This window comes from Rhinolophus sinicus, linkage group LG05 (genome assembly GCF_036562045.2).
Source record: "Rhinolophus sinicus isolate RSC01 linkage group LG05, ASM3656204v1, whole genome shotgun sequence".
Lineage (NCBI taxonomy): Eukaryota > Metazoa > Chordata > Mammalia > Chiroptera > Rhinolophidae > Rhinolophus > Rhinolophus sinicus.
In genome coordinates, this window is record NC_133755.1 from 53,351,940 (window position 1) to 53,369,002 (window position 17,063).

At 51.2% G+C, this 17,063-nt stretch overlaps 4 protein-coding genes across 6 annotated transcripts; 2 read left to right on the plus strand and 2 right to left on the minus strand.

Moving 5' to 3' along the window:
• The first annotated feature begins 1,713 nt into the window (after positions 1 to 1,713).
• INO80B (INO80 complex subunit B) lies at positions 1,714 to 4,468 on the plus strand. 2 transcript variants are annotated; one of them, XM_019750327.2, is made up of 5 exons: positions 1,714 to 1,869; positions 2,101 to 2,293; positions 2,517 to 2,635; positions 2,799 to 2,968; positions 3,855 to 4,468. In XM_019750327.2, the coding sequence occupies exons 1-5, from the start codon at positions 1,812 to 1,814 to the stop codon at positions 4,383 to 4,385; spliced, it is 1,071 nt and encodes a 356-aa protein (XP_019605886.1). In that variant the 5' UTR covers positions 1,714 to 1,811; the 3' UTR covers positions 4,386 to 4,468. The 2 variants fall into 2 exon arrangements, with proteins under 2 accessions (XP_019605886.1, XP_019605885.1); XM_019750326.2 differs by having other exon boundaries at positions 1,716 to 1,869; positions 2,086 to 2,293.
• A 495-nt stretch (positions 4,469 to 4,963) lies between these two features.
• WBP1 (WW domain binding protein 1) lies at positions 4,964 to 7,347 on the plus strand. 2 transcript variants are annotated; one of them, XM_019750329.2, is made up of 5 exons: positions 4,964 to 5,184; positions 5,525 to 5,623; positions 6,106 to 6,208; positions 6,332 to 6,508; positions 6,680 to 7,347. In XM_019750329.2, the coding sequence occupies exons 1-5, from the start codon at positions 5,116 to 5,118 to the stop codon at positions 7,135 to 7,137; spliced, it is 906 nt and encodes a 301-aa protein (XP_019605888.2). In that variant the 5' UTR covers positions 4,964 to 5,115; the 3' UTR covers positions 7,138 to 7,347. The 2 variants fall into 2 exon arrangements, with proteins under 2 accessions (XP_019605888.2, XP_019605887.2); XM_019750328.2 differs by lacking the exon at positions 5,525 to 5,623 and having other exon boundaries at positions 4,985 to 5,184.
• A 179-nt stretch (positions 7,348 to 7,526) lies between these two features.
• MOGS (mannosyl-oligosaccharide glucosidase) lies at positions 7,527 to 11,274 on the minus strand. The gene is made up of 4 exons (XM_074332215.1): positions 10,789 to 11,274; positions 10,382 to 10,608; positions 9,703 to 9,899; positions 7,527 to 9,481 (listed from the first exon to the last, which is right to left on the minus strand). Exons 1-4 carry the CDS (start codon positions 11,138 to 11,140, stop codon positions 7,738 to 7,740), a joined length of 2,520 nt encoding a protein of 839 aa, XP_074188316.1. The 5' UTR covers positions 11,141 to 11,274; the 3' UTR covers positions 7,527 to 7,737.
• A 4,514-nt stretch (positions 11,275 to 15,788) lies between these two features.
• MRPL53 (mitochondrial ribosomal protein L53) lies at positions 15,789 to 16,710 on the minus strand. Its single transcript, XM_019750324.2, has 3 exons — positions 16,385 to 16,710; positions 16,174 to 16,286; positions 15,789 to 16,065 (listed from the first exon to the last, which is right to left on the minus strand). Exons 1-3 carry the CDS (start codon positions 16,567 to 16,569, stop codon positions 15,932 to 15,934), a joined length of 432 nt encoding a protein of 143 aa, XP_019605883.1. The 5' UTR covers positions 16,570 to 16,710; the 3' UTR covers positions 15,789 to 15,931.
• Between the last annotated feature and the right edge of the window lie 353 nt (positions 16,711 to 17,063).

A 17,063-nucleotide genomic window follows, 5' to 3' on the forward strand; every position in this document is an offset into this window, starting at 1 on the left:
GGGCACACCCCTGCAACTAGAAATGGCAACTGGACCTGGAGCTGAGCTGCACCCTCCACAACTAAAACTGAAAGGACAACAACTTGAAGCTGAACGGGACCCTCCACAACTAAGATTGAAAGGACAACAACTTGACTTGGAAAAAAAAAAAGGCCTGGAAGTACACACTGTTCCCCAATAAAGTCCTGTTAAAAAAAAAAAAGACAATAGACAGGTTCATGTAAAGTAAAAATAGACCTTTGTCAAGGAAGCTATAGGGCTAGGACACGACTACCTGCTTTTAGTTAAGAATTTTTACATTCAGCCCATCCTACGTGGTTACTTTTGGTCTCTGAATTTGTAAGGCCCTCCATGCTGGCCTCCCCTGAGCTTGTCAGGTATAGTATGTGGTCCCCTCTTCATCTACATGGTAGAACTAGTATTTGATAATAGGTTTGTCTGACTCCAAAGTCCCTTCTTTTAATCTGAATCACTATATATATATAACATTGATTTCTTCCTGACTGAATTCTCATATAAAATTGCTCATTGATTCCTTTTAATTTTCTCAGTGAAATATCTCTTGAATCAGTTCTTTCGTTTTTCACTGTTACTGTAATATCTTGTTCAGATACATACCTCATACATATTTAAATATATGTATATAGATGGTGCTTTTTTTTCTAATTATAAATGTGATATATACTGGATGTAAGAAAATTCATTACAGCTCTAGATAGTGAAAATTCTCCAACCCTAACTTTTAAAGACAATCACCATTAATGGTAAGTATACATTCCTCAATTTTTTTCTATGCATATATTAATAGCATATTATGCTTTTAAAAATGGAATCACATCATCTTGAAACTTGCTTTTTTCTCATTTTACATATCAGCATATACAGACCTAGCTTCTTCTTTTTTTTTTTGAAGTTAGGTTAAAAAAACACAGGTTTTATACAAAGTTCAATAGGCAAAAAAGGGTATTTTATGAAAAACAAGTCTCCCTTCACCCTTGTTCCCCAGCTACCCATCAGAATTGCTGTCACCAGTTACTTGAGTAGTCTTCTGGGGCCTCACTGCTTTTAATAGCAGTATACCTTCCCATTGTATGGATGAACCAAAACCATATCCCAAATTATTTTGGTGTTTTATTAGAGCGACACTTAAGACCATTTCCAATGCCATTACCCACTCGGATCTAAATACCATGTCAATTTTATCAGTTATTTATCACTCTTTTGTTAGCAACATGGTGCTCCAGATTGGACAGATGTACCCATAATTCATTTATCCATTTCCCTACTTGCTAGCATTTAGGCTTAAACACTGTTTGCCCTGCTCCTAGGGCACTTGTGCTGTTAAGCATTTCTGCCATTTTGCCGGCAATACAGTTTCTTATGTACTCCTCAACCAAACTGTGAGCTCTTCAAAGGCAAAGTAAAGTGTTCATATTCATTTTTGCATCCTCACAGTCTAGCCCCGAATTTGGTCCGGAGTATATATGCTCACCCCTCTTGAATGTAATAATAATTGAATCGACCGCGCTGAGTTCTGGAATCGAGTGTAGAGAGGCGGAGCGAGGGGAAAGCCCTGCCCCTTTGACTTGTCTCATTCTCAGAGGGCCCGGAACTTCTGTTGGGGAGTATCGTTGTTTCTCAGGGAGGATTTTTTTTTTTTTTTTTAGCCGCAAAGCGTACCCGGCACAAGCATGGTTGCTACGCACCGGAAGTAGCCGGTTATTTTGCTGGATTTAGTTCTTCCGCGGGGCGGAAAAGGCGTGTCTGCGTGTGTCCAGACCGTTTGCAGTCCCCTTTCTTAGCAGGACCTCATGAGTAAGCTGTGGCGACGCGGGAACATCTCTGGTGCTATGGAGGCCCCTGAGCCAGGTAAGCGCGAGTCGATGAAGCATCCCAGACCTTCGCAAAACAAAACAAAAAAAAGGAGCTCCTCGGAGCTTCCAGGGTACTTCGCCACAGGTGGGAGGAGGTAGGTGGGGCTGTTGTTATGGTAACAGCGAGTACCGCGGGAAGAAGGGGACCTCATAGGGGTACTGGGTTCTTCAGCGCTCTCACTATCCCTCTCCTCCCGTAAACTGTTGACAGACTCTCCTTCCGCAGGGGAGGCGCTTGAGTTGAGTCTGGCAGGTGCCCACGTCCACGGAGTGCACAAGAAAAAGCACAAGAAGCACAAGAAGAAACACAAGAAGAAACACCACCAGGAAGAAGAGGCTGGACCCACACAACCGTCTCCTGCCAAGCCGCAGCTCAAACTCAAAATTAAGCTGGGCGGGCAGGTCCTGGGCACCAAGAGGTGAGGCCAAGAGAGCCAAGGTGTGTTACTTGGGGAACTTTAGGAGCCCGCAAAGCTAGAGGGGGAAGCTGGCTGGGCTTTCCAGAAGACAGAATGGACACTGTGACTACAGGGCCGGGGTGAAGGCAGCAAGAACCCTAAAGGATGTGGAGGAAAGCTGGATGTAGCTACTGAGCAGAAGGAGGGCACTTGCTCAGCTTACAGTGGTGTTGCTTCTCTGCAGTGTTCCTACCTTCACTGTGATCCCTGAGGGGCCTCGCTCACCCTCTCCCCTTATGGTTGTGGACAATGAAGAGGAACCTATGGAAGGAGTCCCCCTTGAGCAGTACCGTGCCTGGCTGGGTGAGAAGGATCTGGAGGTGGGGAAACTGGGTTTCTCATCATACCTGGTTAATGGGAGAGGGTTGGTTCCGAGGAAGGTGAGAATTTTGTGTCCCAGTATTGGCCAAATTAGGCTGCCTCATCTGAACAATTCTACTTTTATCTCTCCAATTTTCCTTTCCAGATGAAGACAGTAATTTGTCCCCCTCCCCACTTCGTGACCTGTCAGGGGACTTAGGGGGTCAAGAGGAAGAGGAGGAACAGAGGTGGCTGGATGCCCTGGAGAAGGGGGAGCTGGATGACAATGGAGATCTGAAGAAGGAGATCAATGAACGGCTGCTCACTGCTCGACAGGTAAGTTGATCCATTTTTTATTCAGTTACCAAATATATAGAGAGAACCTTCCATGTCCCAAGAACTTTTCTGGGCAGTGGGAAATCAACAGTGGAGAAAAGACAAGGTTTCTGTTCTCATGGACCTGGTATTCGTGTGTGTATGTTGGGAGGTAAATAAGTAGATAATTTTGAAAAGCTATTAGGTTTATAACAAAAATAGGGTGATGAAACAAAGTGGTGGAAAAGGAACAACATTAGATAGGGAGGGATGACCTCTCTGAAGAGGTAACATTTCTAATACCAGAGTTGCTTTTCAGGCAGAGACCAACAGGCACAAAGGCCCTGAGGGGAACATGCCTAGTAGTGGTCAAGGAGAATAAGTGTGACTAAAACATGGAAGGATTGGAAGCAGAGAAGTGATATATTTGATTTACATTTCAGTAGATTACTTTGGCTTCTTGGGGGGGATAAGGGATAGAAGCCAGCAAACCAACTAGGAAGCTGTTAAAGTAGTCATTGAAAGATGGTGGTGGCTTGAACCAAGGTGAAGTTGTAGGAGAAAATCAGATGGGTATGTTTTACAAGTAGACGTTTATTGGGAGCAGGGAAGAGGAATCAAGGGTAACCTTGAGTTTTTAGCTTGAGCAGTTATCCATTGATGCTATCTATTGAGATAAAAAGATTGAAAACAACCCCCTTCCCCCCATGTGCTGCAGAGTTTCGGTACACAGGGCAGGCAGGTTGCAAGTGTGGAGACCAGGGAGGAGTAGTAAGGGCTCCTGGAGAAGGGTGCTCAAGGTCCTTAAGACCCCGCTTTACACATGCCTTCTTCCCTCCTCCCCCCGCCTCCTTCCTGTGGACCTCACCTATCCATTTTCTGACACCACCCATTTGTCTCTTACCAGCGAGCTCTGCTCCAAAAGGCACAGAGTCAGCCTTCCCCCATGCTGCCCCTGCCTGTGGCTGGAGAGTGCCCGGCCCCCGTCCTCACCGAGGAGATGCTGCTGAAGCGTGAGGAGCGGGCCCGTAAGAGGCGACTGCAGGCGGCGCGGCGCGCGGAGGAGCACAAGAACCAGACTATTGAGCGCCTCACCAAGACTGCTGCCCCCAGTGGGAGGGGCGGCCGCGGGGCTGCGCGGGGAGAGCGGCGGGGAGGGCGGGCTGCGGCCCCGGCCCCCATGGTGCGCTACAGCAGTGGGGCCCAGGGTTCCACACTTTCCTTCCCACCTGGCGTCCCCACCCCCGCGCCAGTGGCTCAGCGGCCGTCCCCATCTGGCCCTCCTCCCCGATGCTCCGTCCCTGGCTGCCCGCACCCGCGCCGCTACGCCTGCTCCCGCACCGGCCAGGCACTCTGCAGCCTTCAATGCTACCGCATCAACCTGCAGATGCGGCTGGGGGGACCCGAGGGCCCCGGATCCCCCCTTTTGGCTACTTAAGGCCTTTAACCCAGACTGCGCCCTCTCCCCTGCCCAGATTCAGTGTCTTTCCCCACCTTATTAAATTTAATCCAGTGCCTCGACTTGTACAGAATTGGGGAATGGGGTATGGGAGGCCAATTCCCCGTACCAATGCCCCCATTGAAGCTTGCATCCACGCCTGGGAAACGTCCACCAGGCCGCAGGAAGACGGGCCACTTGCGCCCAGACTCAGGCTGATTTGGGGACCTAGCTTCTTCCACCGGTGTTAACTGGCGAGGTCAGGCTTTTGGTGTCATCCCGAAAACAGGGCTCAAGCCAATCGGCGGAAACTTGGCTCTTCTGGATGGCCGTTCATTGGTTGACAACTCCAAGCCTGTTCTATTGTCCGTATTGGCTATTGTAGCTGTCAGTCAGAGCCATGGGTCGAATCTTACCCCACTCTTTGTCTGTGAGAGCTCTTGTTGTCTGGGAGAGTGGCGGAGGCGCTGCTGTGGATTGGTCACCGGGAGAAGCCTCCGACCAGCTCCTATTCGCCCGTTCCCCGGAGGGCGATGCTGATTGGTAGGACAGAGCAACCTGGGTCCTAGTTGGCAGTGCTCTCCCCGGATGGGAGCTCCGACCGTGGAGTGATGGTGGCAGCAGTGAAGATGGGCCGGGCAGGGACCATGGCGGTGGCGGCCGTGGTGGCAGGGGCGGGGTGGCTGGCAGTGGAGGAGGCTGTGGCCTTCAAGGGGCTGTAGGTGGAGGCATGGCTCAGGCCAGCAGCGGGAACAGCAGCGAGGAGGCCTGGGGGGCACTTCGGGTGCCGCAACAGCAGGTATCCCAACAGCTCCCAAAGTCCATCGCGACAGCCATTTATTTCCCTTTCCCCTTTCCTGTCCCTGCTTTTTAGGGTGGGGGAGGGGTGGGGTGAGGGAGGAACTCACGGAGCTAAAGGTACTGTGAAGTTCCTAAATATGCTCCTTCCACTCTTTGTCTAAACTTTGTAACGTAGATGCAGTTGACTTTGCCTGAAGCCTCATAGACTCATCCCATGGCTGCGGTGGGAGCTTGCAGTGGCTCTCCAGTGACCAGAGGCATAGAGAGGCCCCAGGGAGGCTCCCTGTCTTGCATCAGTTATTTGTGATTTTTTTTCTGTGTGCCTATTGTCACAACAGAGTCCAGCAGCGGCTTCTCCTGAGGGAGCAATTTGGAGAGCTGGAACCCAGACTCGCGGCCTGGATGCCATCCTTTATCATCCACAGCAATCCCATCTGGTTGGGAGCACTGTTCTGGGTCTCACACTGCCAGTCCTCTACCCTAGGAAGTCTGAGATCCAGGGGTGGAAAGATCCACCTTGGGGAGGGGGAGTGGCAGACGGTGGGGGACGATGAAAGCATCTTAGCTTTGGAAATTACTTTAAACCCCTTACCCATTGTCCAAGACTTTGAGATATCTCAGATTGTCTTCTGCCAAAACATTCCATTAACAGAAAACACCTTGGGGGCCAGCCTATACGCAGAGCTCAAATCTGCCTCTGTAGGTCCCCCCTTTCATCTTGTTCGCTAGACTGATTTTTGCTATTCCATGTTGACAGCCCTTCAGATATTTGAACACTCCTCTCAGCATCACTCTTCCCTCTCCCCATAGATCTGAGCTAAACTCGGTTCCCAGGGTGGGGTTGTGTATGTGCATGCAGGGGTTGGGGATGGGGGTGGACAGTGCCTTGGGCTGGTTCTAAGTGCCTCCTTGCTCCCAGCTTCGAGAGCTGTGTCCAGGAGTGAACAACCAGCCCTACCTCTGTGAGAGTGGTCACTGCTGTGGGGAGACTGGCTGCTGCACCTACTACTATGAGCTTTGGTGTGAGTCTGCAGGGGGGCTGTTCTCTGGTCCTGCCCACCCTCCCTTGGACCTCAGAATTCCAGCCTTCAAGGACCGACCTTCCCTGCATGGGAAGTATCTAATACTCTCCTCACCCCCTGCAGGGTTCTGGCTTCTCTGGACTGTCCTCATCCTCTTTAGTTGCTGTTGCGCCTTCCGCCATCGTCGAGCTAAACTCCGGCTGCAGCAACAGCAGCGGCAGCGTGAGATCAACTTGTTGGCCTACCATGGGGCGTGCCATGGGGCTGGCCCTGTCCCTACCGGTTCACTGCTTGACCTTCGTGAGTGACTTGAGGCTCCGGGCTCACCACGACTGCCCCCTCCCACACCACGACCCTGAATCATCCCCACATTCCCTTTTCAGACATTTCAAAGCACTTTTCCCTAATAGGAAAGAGACCACCATCTCACCTCTGGTTGCCTTCAACCAACCATGCCCTTCTTTCCTGCAGGCCTCCTCAGCGCCTTCAAACCCCCAGCCTATGAGGACGTGGTTCACCACCCAGGCACACCGCCGCCTCCTTACACTGCAGCCCCAGGCTGCGCCTTGACTGCTTCCAGGGAATGCACCTGCTGCTCCTCTGCTTCTAGCTGCCCTGCCCACTTCGAGGGAACAAATGTGCAAGGTGTTTCCTCCCACCAGAGTGCCCCCCCTCATCAGGAGGGTGAGCTTGGGGCAGGGGTGAGCCCTGACCCCACAACCCCTTCTGGCCGCTATCGCCGCCTGACTGGTGACTCGGGTATTGAGCTCTGCCCTTGTCCTGACTCCAGTGAGGGCGAGCCAATCAAAGCTAGGGTTGGTGCCACTCAGCCTGATCTGAGGGACCACTCCCCTCGTGCCCTGCCCCTAGATCCCATACCCCAGGTTTCTCCTGCGGGGCTGGCTTCCAGTGAAGGGGATATCCCATAAGCAGTTAGGGGAGGGTGGGTGGGTTACTTGTCCACCAAAAACAGGCCTGGTCCTAACTCCTTGAGTTTTCTTCTGCCTCTGTCCTCCTAGAATCTGCCTGGAAGGGCTGGTGTCTTACAGAAAGGGGCAGTGTTTGGGGGACTGTGCTAGTTCTACCCCCCCATGACATACACAGGAGCCTTTGATCTCATTAAAGAGATGTGAACCAGCTGCTGTGGACTTGGGTGGACCAGTGCTCAACTCACTGCATTGCACTTGACCTGACTGGATTGGGAAGGGACAGGTAATGGCCACTCTTTGCACCTTCTCTAAAGGACAGCAGGCAGCCTTAAGGTCTGGATTGAGCTAAGACCTCTCTTGGTGAGGCAAAGCTGGCAAAAACAAGAGAGTTTGGCATGCTTTTCCAATTTATTTAGAAAAATAAGACTCTGAATTCACATTCACCCCAGGGCTGTGTGGTATAACAGTAAGGAGACACCTGAGATGAGCTGAGGAGGGTTTGAAGCACTGGTATCTGAGGGCTGGGGGCAGAAGCTAGAGACCTTATCTTTCTAGTCCAGAGTGGCACAAGGGGCCTGGCTCTCTTCCCACACTCCCCTTTTAGTAGTCTTCAGCCATGGCCAGTAGCACAAGGCTGGTCCAACCTTGGAAAGGCCGGCAACCCATGCCCCTCCCATCCTGGTCACTGTATTGCTCCCACAGGAAACCTGTGGCCTGGTACTGCTGCCACACATTGCCCACCACATTGGCACGTAGCTCACTGTGGAGCTTGGCAGCCCGGGCCTGGTGGGGACCCTCCAGCTGCCCATAGTGGTGGAGAGCCCCCAGGGCCAGGTAGTTGACATTGAGCCACACAGCACCCCGCCAGTAGGGAGGATCGTGCTCTGAATTGCGCTGGCCGTAAAAGGAGCTGGAGGCTGCAAGGGAGCGCAAACCAAAACGGCTCCAGAGATGGCGACTGTCAGCTAGAACATCCAGTAGGGGCCCAAGGCGGGATGAGTGGGGGTCCAGCAGCTGCAGCAACAAGGGAAAAATACTGACATAGCCCAAGGCATCCACATACTGCAAGCGAGGGTGGGGCCGGCCCACCACCCGCACCAGCCCCTGAGGGGGCCGAGGCTTTAGCTGCACAGCTTTTGTGTGGTTCCCAAAGTCTGCAAAGACTCCTAGCTCTGGGGCCCAGTGCAGCTCATCCAGGATCTTCTCGTCTCCCAGTGAGGCAGCAAGTGCGCCCAGCTCTGCAGCTGCCTCAGCCTCTCCCAGCTGCTCTGCTAGCCGCATCAGCACACGGGCACCCAGTGCAACCCAACACCGCAGGTCCAGGTGCCGTTCAGTGGCTGAAGGGTGCGAAGCTCGGGGATAATCATCTAGTCCCGAAGGCAGCGTCTTGGGGTTCAACAGCGTTGGCAAGGTTGGGTCCCGGCCCCGCCAGCGGTAAGACAGTGGCACTGGCCCTGTCTGGCTCTGATGGAGCCAGGAGAACCAGGCGTACAGACGGGGAAAAGCCCTGCGGAGGAAGGCTAAGTCCGCAGGGTCACCACCTTCTAGCATGTGGGCTACAGGCAAAAGTAGGGTGGGGGGGTTAGCATGGGCTGCTCGTTGCACCAGAAATTCTGGGGGTACCCGGGCTCGAGCCTCATCCCCGAGCACCTGCTCCCGTCCAATCCAGCCATCAGCATTAAGCAGTCCCAGCCAATGGCCTAGGGCCTCTTGGGTGAGGCGGGGATCCCACCGCTGGACCACCAGCTGGTGAAAGCCTTCATCCCAAAGGAAGCCTCGTGGGAAGAATGACCGGGAGGGCACCGCTGTGAAAAGAGGGACAGGGGGAAAAAGGGCGGGGGCCACCTTCTGTTCAGACCCCTCAACCTTCATGTCTGGCAACACCAGACCCTGTCCATAGAAGTAGCCAATCCCCCCAAGGAGGCCGCTGAGGGCAGCCCGACCCAAAGCCTGCTCCCCAGGGCTCAGGCCCTTCTCCTGCAGCCGGAAGGTCTTCTCAAAGCGTTCTTTAAAGGCTTCAGTATGGGTCTCCAGGGCCTGGCTCAGCAGGCTGCCTGCCAGCTGCCCCAGAGCTTGGTTTCTTCCTGCCCGGGCACTGCCTGATTCAAACACCAGCTCCATGGAAAAGGGGGCTTTCAGTGTCACCTGTTGTATCAAGAATTGCCCTTGTTCCTGTCTCTGCCCACTTGGGCCTCTGTCCTCCCACTTCAGAGAACCTGGCAAGCCAAGGTAGCGTTCAGGGGAGGCCCCTGGCGACCGATGCTGAAACCAGCTATTTAGGCGACTCTTCACCATCTCTGTCAGCAAGGGAAGTCCCGGGTTGGAGGACCAGAAGACATTGTAGCTTGAAATGAAAAAGATAAATAGGAAATGTTACTAAGGAAGAAGTGGAGGGGATTATAAAGAGACATGAGGTCATCAGGAGTCAGGATGGGAGGGTCTTGGCAAAGCAGGGGACGTGGAGCCTGGTGAAAAGGGAAATAACTGGTGGAAAGGGTAGAGTGGGGGAGGGAGAAATCAGGCTAGGTCAACATCCATACCACCCCACACTCTTCCCCCAGTTACCTGCTGTACTTGGGTACAGTATCCCCTGGACTGGTTGGTGGCAGAAGTGTAAAACGGAAGTCACCAAGTTCACTGGTGTGCCCACTGATGAACTTCAACTGGCCCTTAGCCCCAACCTCTGGCACTAGGACTTCCTTGCCATCTGTCACCACATAGAAGAACAGGGACACCAAAGGGAGGGCAGAGGTACCTGAGGCCTGGATAACCAGAGAGAACAGAAAAACAGCATTAGATTGGCATTCTCCCTTGAAAATCAGGCTTAGTGAGGGAAAAGGGCACTAGGTGGGAGCAACATGAGAAACAACATACATCTGGCAGTGCTGAGGGTCACTGAGGTAAGCACCCAGGATGAGACAAAGAGCCTAGAACTGGGTTCTCTGGGAAATAAGAGTACCGTGCCACATATGCTAAGAATGCTACATATCATTTCCTTTAATTCTTACAATACTATTGAGTTAGGTGCTATTTTTATCTTCATTTTACAAAAAAAGGAAACCAAGGCTTAGAAATAGTATAGAGATGGTTTTACCAGCAAGTGTTTAAGGCAGGTAACCAGATTCAAACTAGATAGCCAGATTCAGTTCCTTCTGTTACCCCTCCCCCACCTTCACACTGCATTCGCTGGCAGCAAAGGGTGGAGGGAGTCTGGGCTGGGGGAAGGGTGTCCTGGGGCCCTGACCTGAGGCTCTACAGTCACTCTCCAGCTCCAGTCCCCTCCGTGCTGACCCCCAGGTCTCTTGACGAATTCAGTGGTGAGCCTTAAGGCCCCATCCTGGATGTGTTGCCGCCCGAAGGAGAGACCGTCGTGGAACTCCCAGCCATAGGGACCCACGCCGTCCCCCTGCTCACACGTGTGCCTGAGCTTAGGGGTCCCTGGGGTGGCGCCTTGTTGCGCCCACATCAGTCCTGGGGGTAGAATGGCCACGTAAGTCAAGAGCAGGGATCCTGTCCCTCTGGGTCTCCGAGAACTTCTGGGTCTTCCCTCTTCATAACTCTCCTGATCCACTCCTCCCCACCCTTGCTCTGGCGTGAAGCTGGGGCACCTAGATTAAGAGTTTGCCTGCCTGCCCGCCGGGGCCCTGTTACCGGTGAGCAGGGGCTGCGGGCTTCGAGTCTTCATGCCGAAGTAGACGTGAGGGCGGTAGGTGCCCCAGAAGAAGTCCGGGGCCACGGTGGGGCTGGAAGAGTCTGGAGGCAGCGCCGGGGGCGCAGAGTGCAGTGTGACCGCCCGCCGCACACGGTACCACGCCAGCAGCCAGCTTCCCGACAGGCTCAGGGCCAGAATCAGAGCCACAATGGCCAGAACTGCTCCCCTGACCGTGCTACGAGCTACGCCGACCCGGTTGTCCCGTCGCGCGGGGCCGCCCCGAGCCGCCCCCTCAGCCGTCCGCGCTCCATCTGCCGGCGCTCCGCGGCGCCGCCTCTCGCCGCGAGCCATCCTGGCACGGAGGTCGGCGTCGCGGGAGCTCCGGGAGGCGGCAAAGGAGGCAGGGTCCTGCCTCGCCTCCCGGTCTAGCGCAGCGCCTGGGCTGCCGCTGATCTACCAGCCACACGAGACAGCCCGGCGCTCCAGCTCCGCTTCCGCCTCCTACCGGAAGTCCCGCCCCACTACGTTAGGTTAAGACCCCCGAACCGGAACTGTGGTCGTCGGCGTGGCATAAGGCTAGTCAACCGGATTGGTTCCCTGGGTCTGGTCGGTTCCCTCGGCCGGGTCGTGTTTATTTGCTGTCCTCACGGAGTTCCCAGGCTAGTACGGAAAAATAAAATCTGACATTGGGCTCTTTTAAACATATCTTAGGCCAGCCCGGTGCTCAGGTGGTTGGAGCGCCATGCTCTTAACAGGGAGGTCTTGGGTTAGATTCCCACATGGGCCAGTGAGCTGCGCCCTCTACAGCTAAGATTGTGAACAACAGCTCTCCCTGCAACTGGGCTGCAGTGAACAGCCAGAGGTTGGGTGAGCTGCCCTGGCCTGCTGCGTGCCTCCACTAGCAGCCGGTGGCCAGCGTGAGTGGCTGTGTGCTGCCATGGGCTGCTGTGTGTTGTGGTGTGCTGCCGTGAGCGGCCGACCAACCATTGGTGACTGACTGTCTCAGCCCAGGGGAAGCACAAAGCTCATAATACCAGCATGGGCCAAGGAGCTATGTCCTACACAACTAGACGGAGAAACAATGGCTTGAACCGGAGTGTGTGTGTGTGTGTGTGTGTGTGTGTGTGGGGGGGGGGGGATACATATATATTTCAAAACATATATTATAGATATACACCTGAGATACTATCCTGAGTGTTTTATATTTAACTACTCCCACAACACGCCAGTCAGGTGGCTGAAAACTGTGGCTTAGAAAGTTCAAGTCACTTGGCCCTGGCCAGAGACAGGAAGTGGGTAACTTGGAACCCAGGTGTGTCTGAATCAAACTCAATCAATTTGGCCACTTTCCTAGTAAAGAGTGCTAGAGTGGGCCCAAGATGAAGCCTGAGATCTGTTCCAGTAGGGTTTTTACACTTTAAATAAGTTATATCTCTCCTCATTCTAGGATTCCTTATCTAGATGAACCCTAAAAGGACCATAATGGTGGTGCATGCACCTAGAGAATGTGTATTTTTTTCTTTTCTACAACCTAGAAAGCAAAGGAGCTTAGGGAAAGGATCGTTTTAATGTCCAGCTCAGGGAAGGCTGTAGGAAGGAGGTAGCATCAGCACTTCAGGTTAACCTAAAAGAGACGTTACATTTGATGTTGCTTTAGAACTTAGATGGTTACTTATTTCTCACCAACAGCTCCGCATAAAAGGTATTATGTAACATTTCCGGGGACCAAGAGACTAGAGAAAGAGGCTGGCAATTGCATCATTACATGAAGGGAACTTACATATGAGGTGCGCCAGCAAGACAACATGGGTACCCTCCACGCCACGAGGCAGGCACTAAGGAGTTATGACCTAACCCAGATAAGGGGAAAATGCCTTACGTGTGCCTGGGGCTGGGAGATGATCAGACTCTGAAGGGATTTTCGAGAAGCAATCTGTTCTGGCCAGGATCTACCTGGCGGGTAGGGGCAGGCAGCAGTCATGTCACAGAGTAGTCTCTCCTCCACAAAAGGTATTTTCGTAAAGTAAAAATCCCTATCAAAATAGGGATTTTGAAAATCCCTTTTTAAAAAACTTTTAAAATCTCTTTAAAAAAACTATTTCACACCTCTATGCTTTTCTATTACCACACCTCCCACCCAAATGCATTAGATAAAACTAATATTTTATGCTGACATCCACTTCCTATTCCACTATAATCTAATTTCTGGGCCCACCCTGCACTGGTAGACTTTGCTCATTTGGCAGTCATCTTTAAAGATTTTATTGGGGAAGGGGAACAGGACTTTATTGGGGAAAGTGTGTACTTCCAGGACTTTTTCCAAGCCGTTGTCCGTTCAATCTTAGTTGTGGAGGGCGCTATTCAGCTCCAGGTCCAGTTGCCGTTGTTAGTTGCAGGGGGCACAGCCCACCATGCCTTGCGGTTGAGAGCCCACTGGTCCATGTGGGAATCGAACCAGCAGCCTTCAGCGTTAGGAACACGGAGCTCCAACCGCCTGAGCCACCGGGCCGGCCCCCAGCAGTCGTCTTCTGATCAAACCCAATGGTCAGCCCTGTCTTTCTTGCTACCATTGTACCTGGTCCACATCTCTATTGTAGCACTTATTACATACCTGAGTTTTATTATTCATCTTTGTATCCCAGTACTAATCACAGTTATAGGCACAAGGTAGATGCTAAATACTTGTAAATTCAACAAATGTTTATTGTACACTCTGTATCAGGGACTATATAAAGTGCTGGGGACAGAGAGAAAACAGCCCCAACCTCAAGTTCACAATCTAGAAATACATTGCCAACACTCAATCCATGTTTATAGTAATGTTTGAACCATCCCCATTTTACAATTGAGTGGTTAAGTCTGGCCAGACAATAGCCAGTTAACCACAGAAGTGGGGACTCACATTTAGGTTGTCAGTATTTTTTCGCCTCTAGCATAAAGCCTCATGTGTTATGTGCTGTGCCGCTGAGTTGGCTCCGATTCCTGATGACCCATAAATAAGGTGATGTCCCCAATGTCCTGTCAACATCCCTGCTCAACTCCTGAAGACTCATGCCTGTGGCTTCTTTTAAGGAGTCAATCCATCTCACATTTGGTCTTCCTCTTTTCCTGCTGCCTTCTATTTTTTCCAGCATTACTGACTTTTCCAAAGAAAAGTCTTCTCATGGTGAGTCTGCCTTCTCATGGTGTACCCAAAGTAGCACAGTAAGGACTCTACATAACATTTATTTTGTTCCTAGTAATGTTCTAGGTGCTTAACAGTTATCAATTCATTTAATCCTCTCAAAGTTTTATAAGGTATGTACTACCGTGTTTCCCTGAAAGTAAGACCTAGCCGGACAATCAGCTCTAACGGGTCTTTTGGAGCAAAAATTAATATAAGACCTGATCTTATTTTACTATACGATTGGGTAATAATATAATGTAATGTAATATAATAAATATAACATAATAAATATAATAAAATATAATTAATATAACACTGGGTCGTATATTGATTTTTGCTCCAAAAGATGCATTAGAGCTGATTGTCCAGCTAGGTCTTATTTTCGGGGAAACACAGTATTATCCCCATTTTATAAATGAGGAAACAGGCACTGAGAGACTTAAGTCATTTGTCCAAAGGTACACAGCTACTTAAGAGCAAAGTTGGGAATTCAACCTCAAGCATTCTGGCTCTTCTACACTATACTGCTTCCTGATTGTTTTCTTTTTTTAAAGGGGGAGGGAAAAGAATAACTCTTTGAAGATAGCACCCTTTTAAGCAGAACAGTGTAGTAATGCTATAGGAGAGTCATGGAAAATGTATTTGCCAGAGTACACAGGAGCCAGTGTCTAGAGAGCCTTCCTTGATTGCCTAGCTGAGCATTCTGAAGTTCTCTAAACCAATGACTAGCAACCATTTTTCCTATAACCTACAGTAAGAAATAATTCTCTCTTGCAACTAAGTACATACAGCTACACACACATACACATACTTTATATCTATACACATGCACATATATATTCATATATGCCTAAAACTTCAGTTTCTTAAAAGAATACTTCCCATTTCATGTGCCATGCACTCTGATACTTTTTATTCTATTTTACTTTGTTTTTTAAAGGTTGATTTACTCCCTAAATTCATTTCATATCCACACTAACAGGTGGTAACTCAATATGAAAAATACTTTAAACACAATGCCTAAAAGTACTTTAGGTACTGTTCTCTCAAACAAGTAGTAGTGAGACAAATAACCAGTGATATGCTTTGGAAAGATAGGATGAAGCTGCCGCAAAAATGATTAGAAAAAAGGAGACAAGCTAGGAGAATGCAACAATGATACAGGAGTGAATGGGAATGAAGAGAACATTTCAGGAGCTTTTGTTTAAGACAGAATATTCTGAATTTACTGACTGGATATGCAGGGAACGGAGAGGGAAGAACCAGAGATAATGCTGTGATTACCAGCCCAGGTGGCTGAGCAGGTGAACTGTCTTTAAAAGGAACCAGGTAGTCAGGGGGTGGGGAAAGTACATGTGTACGTAAGATCGTCACTTCTATTTTGGACAGAAAGTGTTAGTGGGATTTGGAGAAAACATGTAGTAGGTAATTTAACTATAGCACAGAAATTGAGATTAGAGCTAAACAGAAATGTAAGGTTTAGCCAAAGAGGGTAGTTCAAGTCATGACAGAAGAGATGCCTCCAAAATAGAGGAAAAAATGAAGTGCCCCTTTACGGTTAAGATAAGAAAAAGGATGAGAAGTTCTACAAGGGAGTGAATTGAAAGTGGCAGAAGCTACTGATATGGAAACATGAGGATTGAGAAAATAGCACTGAATTTAGCTATGTAATAAGAGTAAGAGGTACCTTGAGTGAGTGGTGGGGGAAGCCAGATTCAAAACGGTTCAGCAATTGAGTGATGGTAAGAAAGTGAAATGAATTCAAGTTTGTCCAGACCCCTCCAGGATCCTGTCTCGTCCCAGAAACACTGGTTAGATTTGTAGTCAAAGGGCTCTTTTTTTTTTTTTTGCGGGGGGCGGGGAACATTCTTTGTGTCCCTCCAAATAGTGATTTGAGTGAATAAGTCAAGCTTTTCTTGGATAAGTATCCTAGTAAGTCCCAGGCTAAAATATGCTTGCTGGTCTCTTCCGCGCTATCAGCGCTCGGCACTAGGACCAGGCTTGTCCCCGCTCCCCGCCGCGCCCCTGGCCTGGATGTGGGACGCGAAGGCAGTGAGCATTTCCTGGGCGGTGAGGTGGGCGCCGCGCATAATCAGGCGATGGCCGTCTCCTGGGGAAGAAACGAACGCATCAGGCACGGGAAGGACGGCTGGGCGGGGGCTGAGGGCGCGCGGGCTGCCTGCTGCCCCCTCCCACCCTACTCCCCACTCAAGCCCACCGAACAGCACGTCTACGCAGGGCTCGGAGCCGTCGTGCCTCACGTCTGCAATCACCGAGCAGTTGAGGTTGGTGGAGCGGACCTTCTCGCTGCTCACCGCCTGGAGGAAGGTCCTGCGGTGGGAAAGCGGCGTGAGCGCCAAGCCGAGGGGGTGGACGCCCGGCGGGAGCGAGGCTCGTCCCTTCCCGTCCCCATTCCCTCCCCCTCGTACCTCGTCGACTCCACGTCCTTCTCGAAGGGGCAAAATTGAACCCGAACCTGCTTGACAGCCCGGAGCCCGAGCCGAGCCAAGGCTGCCGCCATGGTAACCTCCACCCCGGAAGCACTCGGGCGGACGGACGCGTTAGCAGTAAGGACGACTGTGAGTGGCCGCGCTCGCTGCAGGACTCGCCCCATCCGCCCCTCAGGAGCGCGCACTCCCACGTGCCATCCACTAGGAACCGCCACTCCGGGCTCTCCAACCCGAGAGGAGTTGGAGAAGGGTGAGGTGGTTTCGGCCTTGGGTACGAGTCGCCCAAAGTAAGCGGTCAACAAATACTACTTTCATTCATAGCCCTCTGGTACCACGGTGAAGACACTAAACAGTGCAGAAGCCACTTGCACCTGGCTCGTTAACATCCGTCTTCTGCATACATTCCCCTTCAATACCCTGCTGTGCCCGATTAAGTGCTGGTCCCTTCCAAGGAGAGGGCACCACCACCACCACCAGGGATTATGTACCTACCAGGGGGTAAACCCCACTCAGGTAATTAAAGATTGAACATGTTGAACTCTGAGTAACCAAAGCTTAATCGTGAAGGTCCTACAGCTCAGTATGCTTCAATGGCTGAAATAATAATGGGGAGGGGAGTACAGGGTAGTACAGCCCTTGGGGCTGATGCAGCCATAGA